The sequence below is a fragment of the Octopus bimaculoides genome, chromosome 2 (assembly GCF_001194135.2).
Source record: "Octopus bimaculoides isolate UCB-OBI-ISO-001 chromosome 2, ASM119413v2, whole genome shotgun sequence".
Taxonomy (NCBI): domain Eukaryota; kingdom Metazoa; phylum Mollusca; class Cephalopoda; order Octopoda; family Octopodidae; genus Octopus; species Octopus bimaculoides.
In genome coordinates this window covers 186,552,611-186,560,891 of record NC_068982.1, presented here as the reverse complement: position 1 = coordinate 186,560,891, position 8,281 = coordinate 186,552,611, and the positions used below count along the sequence as shown (strand labels likewise).

Here is an 8,281-nt window from a genome sequence, read left to right as displayed (position 1 = left end):
ACGGCTGAATGCTCTTTTTCATTAACAATCCTCACTTATTTCCAAATAAGATAATATTTCCCTCTGGTCAAATATGTTTTCACGAAGACTGGAAACAAAGTATAGTGCTTGCCAGATGGTGACAGTTTTTTTGCAACAAACACATGATGTCAAGGCAAGGGGCTAATAACACACACACACACACACACACACACACACAATGGACTTCTTTGTGTTTCCATCAACCAAATCCACTCACAAGGCTTTGGTTGGCCCAGAGTTATTGAAGAAGACACTTGCTCAAGGTGCCATTCAGTAGAACTAAACCTGAAACTACATGGTTGGGAAGCAAACTTCCTACCACACAGCTACACCTGTACCTATATCATGTCTGTGCCAATGCCACACCTGCCACCTATCTATCTATCTATCTATCTATCTATCTATCTATTTATCTGTCTATCTATCTATCTGTCTATCTATTTATCTGTCTGTCTGTCTGTCTGTTTATCTATATATATATATATATATATATATATATACAGGATAAATGTGTTTCTTCGTTGTAGTTTAATTAATAATGTTAGTGTTTAATTCTTCCTAGAATTAAGATTCAATGAACGTGGTGATAGCTAAGGTATGTTTGTTCCCAAACAACACTACTTTTAGTGCTGTTGACACTGCCAGATTGAGTGGTACTGCCCAGATGTCAAAACCATAGTGATATCCATGGGGCAGCTGATGATGGTGGTATGTTGGATTGTTGGTATGACTGTTATTGTAGGTGCGGAATAATTTTAAAACACATTCATTTGATCTATATAGAAATCAGGTTGACTTAGTTCATGTTACTTAACGTCTTGTAGACATGAAAAAATCACAACATTTTGAGGGGAGAGGGCATGTCGATTACACTAGCCCCCAGTACTTGACTGGTACTTTATTTTATCAACCCCAAAAATGATGAAAGTCAAAGTTATCAACCCAAAAAATGATGAATTTGAGCTCAGAACACAATAAGGAAGAAAAAATACTGCCAGGCATTTTGTCTGATACTCTAATGTTTCTGCCAGTTTTCCCCTTACTACTACTACTACTACTACTACTACTACTACTAATAATAATAATAATAATAATAATAATAATACTCCTTTCTACTATAGGCACAAGGCCTGGATTTTGTGGGGAAGGGGCCAGTCAGTCACACCGACCCTAGTACTCCTTTCTTTGGTTACAAGGGCTCAATACATTAAGAAATATGTCAAAAGTTAAAGTAGAACTCACAAAAAGAGGGGTTGACATAAATCAAAAGGGAATCCTGAGCAAACAATAAAGAAAAAAAAAACCACTGCAGAAGATAAACTTTCAACAAGAAAATCTTCACCAATATCAGGGGAATCCACCACAGGTAATTCATGGGGAACCCCACACAAAGAGGCACAGATTACTCTGCCGTTTTCATGGCAACGAAACTGCCCATTCTCAAATGATGAGAGGGCCATGAAAGAATTGTCTTTGACCAAAGGTCTGATCTTTCAGAACTGATGTGAAACTACACAACAACAACAACAGCATGAAGCTAAAACGTCAGACTGTTTCCCATGACGTATGAGAGTTTTAGAGATGATTTGATTTCTTAATAGATAAAATGTATGTGTGTGTGTGTGTGTGAATGTATGTATGTATGTATGTATGTATGAGTGTATGTATGAACATGAAAATAAAATAAAATAGATGGATCTCAGTCAGCTTTGCTGAATATTCTAGTTGTACAACTGACTGAACTACATACTCATTGAATAATAGTGTAATAACCGGCTGAATATTCTACAGACAATGCTACCCATAATTCTGATATTCATACAGCCTCAGAATAATATATAGTGTGACAAACCTTTAGAATTACAGCAACAGTACACACACACACACACACACACATACACACACACACACACACACACACACACACATATATATATATATATATACACATATATATATATCTGATTTGAAGGGATGGTGTCATCCAAGAAGATATTGGTTCAATACCTAGTATTTTGGAGGCAATTTATTTCCTTAAAATAATAGGTATATATATATAAACACATAGTTTATATTCATATAAAAGGAGAAAAAGAAAATGGAGATAGGGAAGTTAATAATTGTTTATTACTAACAACAAATCAATCATCATCCCTTACAGCTGTTTCAATTAATATTCAGTGAATTAATTAAATATTAAATTCATATGACTTGAGCATAATATCTTCAGAGGGGAAAATATATATACCCTTGGATGTTTTATATGTGTGTTTATGGATTCATATATGTGTGTGTCTAAGGTACCATGGTGACAGAATTGTTAGCATGCCCGATAAAATATTTAGTGGAGTTTCATCTGTTTGTACATTCCGAGTTCAAGTAGCACTAGGGTCAGCTTTACCTTTCATCCTTTTGGGGTCAATGAATTAAGCCCCAATTGAGCACTTGGGCTGATGTTCCCTCCCACCAAATTTGTCCCATACTAGCTCCCTCCCCACAAACTAGCTCTCCTTCCCCATTTCAGGCTTTGTATCTATACAAGAAAGGAGTTGTATGTGTGCATGTTTGTCTAAGTGTGTATGCAATATGCATTTACATACATACATTGCATATACATACATGTGTGTATGTGTATAGTTTGAGCCAGTCCAGTGGTTTGTTAACATAGAGCTTCCATGGCATGCAGGCTTTTTCTTCAGACATGTGACACTGGGACAGTCTGACTTATCTGAAGAAGTGACTGTACATTATGGAAACTCCAGAATAACTGGGCCCTCGACTGGCTTTAAAAAAAAAAAAACTACAGCACTCTTCTTGTATTGAATACTCTTTCAGATTTTTAACCAACACACACACACAAGTGTGCACTTAGTTTTACACACATGTATATAATATACACACACACACACACACACACATACATTCATACATATATACTCACACACAAATATCAATAAGCAGTCAACAGTAACTCTATTGAACTAACAATATCCAAGGTAGGATGGAAACTGATAAATAATATATACTGCCAAAATATTGAAGAATTTTGCACTTATTCTTCAGTTGGTAGAGTATACTGTACCTATATGTGTAAGTGTTTATGTATGTATGCATGTGTGCATATATATATATATATATATATGTATGTATGTGTGTATGTATGTATGTATATAGGTGTGTCTGTACTTATGTATCTATATGAATATGTATGTGTGCATATATGAATATGCATGTATGTATGTATGTATGTATGTATGTGTGTGTGTTCGAACGTATATATGTATGTAGGCAGGTACCAGGTATGTATGAATGTATGTATATATATATATATGTATGTATGTATGTATGTGTGTGTGTGTGTGTGTGTGTGTGTGTGTGTGTGTGTGTGTGTGTATCATCATCATCATCATCATCTAACATCCATTTTTCCATGCTAGCATGGGTTGGAGAATCTAACCGGATCCAATCCGGTGAACCACAGGGCTGCATCAAAACTCTAGTGTCAGATTTGGTATGTATGTATGTATATAAATATGGATACATGTGTGTAATATATACATATAAAAACATATATAAAATATAACTAAAATAATGAACTAAGAGACCCACTCACCTGACAATATCTGAATGTCCCTCTGCGCAGGCGGCATGTAAAGGTGTCCAGAAGTCCTCATCCTGTTTATTAACATCTGCTCCATGAGCAATCAACAGTTTAGTCACAGCTATGTTACCGTCCAGTACGGCCTGATGTAGAGGGGTTAGGCCTGAAAGATAGATGGACACATCATCACAGTCAGCTAAAGATCCAACATCGGATAAATTTGAAGAATCTTCTTCATACTCCATTTCTATGGCCAGAAGATGTATTCCTCTTCTTTGGATTTAGAATATAAAAATAGTTTTTTTAAATATCAATTATTTCAACATTTTTTCCTTCAAATTCCTACAAAATCCCCCAATTATTGGAATATTATTCCATTTTCAATTCATGTTTTTTGCTTTTACATCAAACATTTACTTTTACATCAAAATGCGTGATTTCCTTTCCATGTATTTTTCTTAAACTATTTTTATTATTCCTTTTTTTTTTTTTGATTATTCTTTTCTTGGTAGCAGTGGTAATATTTTTAAGGGGTCCTCTATTCTTGATTTTAGGGAGCAACTGGCAAATCCTTAAATGGTTTGCCGACGAACAGTGTGGGCTAACAAACGTGTGCCAGCCAGGCTTACAGCACAGAGAGAGAGAGAGAGAGAAAGAGAAAGAGGTAGGTATATTAGTGTTGGTGCTGATATAGTTGCCGGTGTGGGAGAAAAACAACAAAAAAGCCTACCAAAATCAATGGAACTGACTAAAAGTTTGTCAGTCTCATCCTCATAATAATTATTATTATTATAGTTGTTGTTTTTTAGTGGATGATGTTAGTTTGGTTTCGGACTGAAAGGTCACACGCAATTTAGTATAGCCGTAGGCGTTCGTTCTTTTTTCTTTTTTCTTTTTTTTCTTCTCTTTTAAGATGAGCTCAGCAGTGTTGCATTTGTTCTGAGAGTGCAACGATAAACCTACTAGAGAGAAATTTAAGACGAGTCATAAGACTGTTGTGCGAGGTATCAGATTTTTGTGGGGGAGAGGAAAAAAAAATGGATTCTCTGATGAAGAACGAGAAATATACAGGTAAATTTTGGAGAAGATGATTTTAAAAAGACAGTTTGAACATATGTAGACATATATATATATATATAAATATATATAAACGTGTAGTTATATGTGTGTATATATGTGTGTATGTACAGATGTTTATTTTAATGAAAAGGCAAAGATTGCATTATGTGAATGTATGTTGAATAGAGATATGGAAAAGAAAAACTAAATATGAGGGTGGGAAAGAGGAGAGAGAGAGAGAAATAGATATATTTGGTATCTTGTCTACCCACTACTAGAGTTGTGTACACATGATAGTATCTCCCTCTATCACTTTCATCAACACTAGTAGTACTAATACCACCATCAACAACCAACAACATCACCACCATCACCACCATTGCCATAGGCAGTAACAAATACCACCACCACTACTACCACCACTGCCACCGTCACCACCACCACAACTAGCACCACTACCCCCCTCTCCAGCTTACAGCAGCAGAGAGCGGAAGAAAACAGAGCAGCGGGAGCAGGAAGGTAATAGAGGCCAACAGCTATTATGCTGATGAGATTAACAGTGATTATGATGATTATGATGATGATGATGAAAATAATGGTGGTAGTGATGATGGTGATGATGATGATGATGGTGGTGGTGGTGGTGGTGATGATGATGATGATGATGATGATGATGATGGTGAAAGGTGATGAAAAAGATGATAAAAACTGAAGAACTCCTCCACTTATTACATCATCGCCACCCACCACAGTTAGAGAAGATAATAGTCTGTTGTTATGTTGTTGGCAGCAGACTATCAAAGATCTGTGCAGACTTCAGAATTCCCAGCAGAAACAGCAGAGAAAATACTCGATGCCATTTGGTAACAAACAACCGAATCTAAGGGAAACGGTTACGTTTAGCATTGGAAAACAGTTATAGGAATAATAATAATAATAACAACAACAGCCACTCCATCGGTTACGGCAATGAGGGTTCCAGTTGACCCGATCAACAGAACAGCCTGCTTGTGAAATTAACTTGCAAGTGGCTGAGTGCTTCACAGACACACATAGTCTTAATGTAGCTCTCAGGGAGTTTAAGCGTGACACAGGATGTAAAGAGGGTGGTTCCATTGAATTACAGGTGCAACTCATTTTTGCCAGCTGAGTGGACTGGAGCAATGTGAAATAAAGTGACTTGCTCAAGGACGCAATGCACCACTGGGTATTGAACTTATGACCTTGTGACTGTGAGCTGAATATCCTACCACTAAGCCACGTGCCTTCAGAATTATAGGAATAGACTTTGGCACTTTCAGCAAAAAAACAGATGGCATTTAGCAACAAATGGTAGAATATGAAGAAACAAATAATGTTTAGTGTTGGAGAATAATTGTGGATATAATTCCAGAGAGTGGAATATGCTTTATGTTGTAAGGAGAAGAGAAACAGCAACTTTTGGGGCTGAATTCTTGCTGCTCCCTACATGGCATTTTGATGGGCATTCTATTGTTTCTCTTCCTACACCAACACCCCACCACCCCAATAATAATAATAATGATGATGATAATCTCATTTATTTTCCACAAGGGTGAAAAATGTGGGGGACAATACAGAAAGTGTAGGGGGTTTACGTATAATGAAATGATAAAAGAAAGAGGAAACAAAGAAAGAAATTAAGTGTACACAATATACAATGAAAAAGAAGGGACATATTCATAGCATACAAAGGTTAAAAAAAAAAAGTGGTGGGGAGGATGATAGAGATGTGGCCCTCCTGATACAAGAGGGCTTCTAGGGATTATCGAGGAGCCCCACTGTCTGAGATTTCCCTGAAACCCCAAGAGCAGGTGCCCTCTCCTTGTCCCACCTGTGTTGTCTTCTCTTTGTGTTCATTGTCTTATATATCGCCATCATCATCATTTAGCATCCATTGTCCAAGCTGGGGTGGGTTGGATGGTTTGACCAGGGCTGGCATGCTGTAAGGCAGCACCAGACACCAGTCGGATTTGGCATGGTTTTGCTATGTCTGGATGCCCTTCCTAATGCCAACCACTCCAAGAGTGTAATGGGTGCTTTTATGTGCTACTAGCACAGGTGCCATTTGCGCGACACTGGTATCTGCCACAACTGTAGTTTTAGTTGGCTTGATGGGTCTTCTCAAGCACAGCATAATGCCAAAGATCTCAGTCATTGCCTCCATGAGACCCAATCCTCAAAAGGAGCCTGTGTGAGGCCCAATGCTCAAAAGGTACTTTTTACATGCCACTGGCACGGGTGCCAGTTACGTGACACCAGCATCAGCCACGTATTTATGTATGTATATATGCATGTATATATATAAGACTAAATGTCTAAATATAGTTGTGTTAATATATATACCCTCAGACAACAAGAACAAAACATTTCTAGAATGTTGGCGTTTTTGGAACTTCAAATATTTCTATAGTTATGTTGTCTTCTGCAGAAACAACTTCAGCATTCCCTCACCATTTCTCTCTCTCTCTCTCTCTCCACCCATATACACCCATGTATATAAGCATATAAGTATGTATGTATGTTCTATATATATATCTTTTAGCTCTTACTTGTTTCAGTCATTAGACTGTGGCCATGCTGGGGCACCGCCTTGAAGAATTTTTAGTCAAATGAGTCAACCCCAGTACATTCTTTTAAAGCTTGGTACTTATTCTGTCAAAATCTCTTGCCAGACTGCTAAGTTACAGGGATGTAAACAAACCAACACTGGTTGTCAAGTGATGGTGGTGAGGGATAAACACAGACACAGCCACACACACACACACACACACATGCATATACACGATGGGCTTCTTTCAGTTTCCTTCAAACAAATCCACTCACAAGGCTTTGATCAGACCGAGGCTATAGTAGAAGACACTTGCCCAAGGTGCCACGCAGTGGGACTGAACCCGGAACCATGTGGTTGGGAAGAAAGCTTCTTACCACACAACCACACACACATACACATCATCATCATTTAGCATCTGTTTTCCATGCTGGCATGGGTTAGATAGTTTGATATATATATATATAGTTCTATATATATATATAGTTCTATATTTAAGAGATGAGGAATAATGTAGATTATTTACATTATTTACATTTGACAGATAATTGTCCTCATCTTGTTTGTTGTTAACACAGCGTTTCTCTGATATACCCTCCAGCCTTCATCAGGTGTCTTGGGGGAAATTTCGAACTTGGGTTCTCATTCCTAAGGTATTTTTCGATGTTATTATCATTATCATCATCATCATTATTATTATTATTATTATTATTCAGGTCACTGCCTGGAATCAAACTCTTGGGGTTAGTAGCTCGTGCTCTTAACCACTATGCCATATGCCCACGGGCATATGGCATAGTGTGAATAATAATAATAATAATAATAATAATAATAATAATAATAATAAAATCTGCGTAGTAGAAACAGTAGTGAACAGTATATATTTTTAAAAATAATTTTTATAATTTGTATAGATTTATTTTATTATAAATGCAAAACACCACGGAGGAACTGATGTAAACTTAAATAATAAACCACGATAGGTGAACTGTGATATGGTAAGGGATTACTGTATATATATATATGTATAT

At 36.9% G+C, this 8,281-nt stretch overlaps 1 protein-coding gene across 1 annotated transcript in view; it reads right to left on the bottom strand.

Annotated features, from left to right (window-relative positions):
* Nucleotides 1–8,281, bottom strand: part of LOC106883264 (sarcoplasmic reticulum histidine-rich calcium-binding protein) — a 196,659-nt gene that overhangs the window by 57,953 nt on the left and 130,425 nt on the right. The window contains exon 2 of the mRNA XM_014934207.2: nucleotides 3,635–3,785. Coding sequence (XP_014789693.1) covers nucleotides 3,635–3,785 — 151 coding nt within the window. The remainder of the gene's footprint in view (nucleotides 1–3,634; nucleotides 3,786–8,281) is intronic.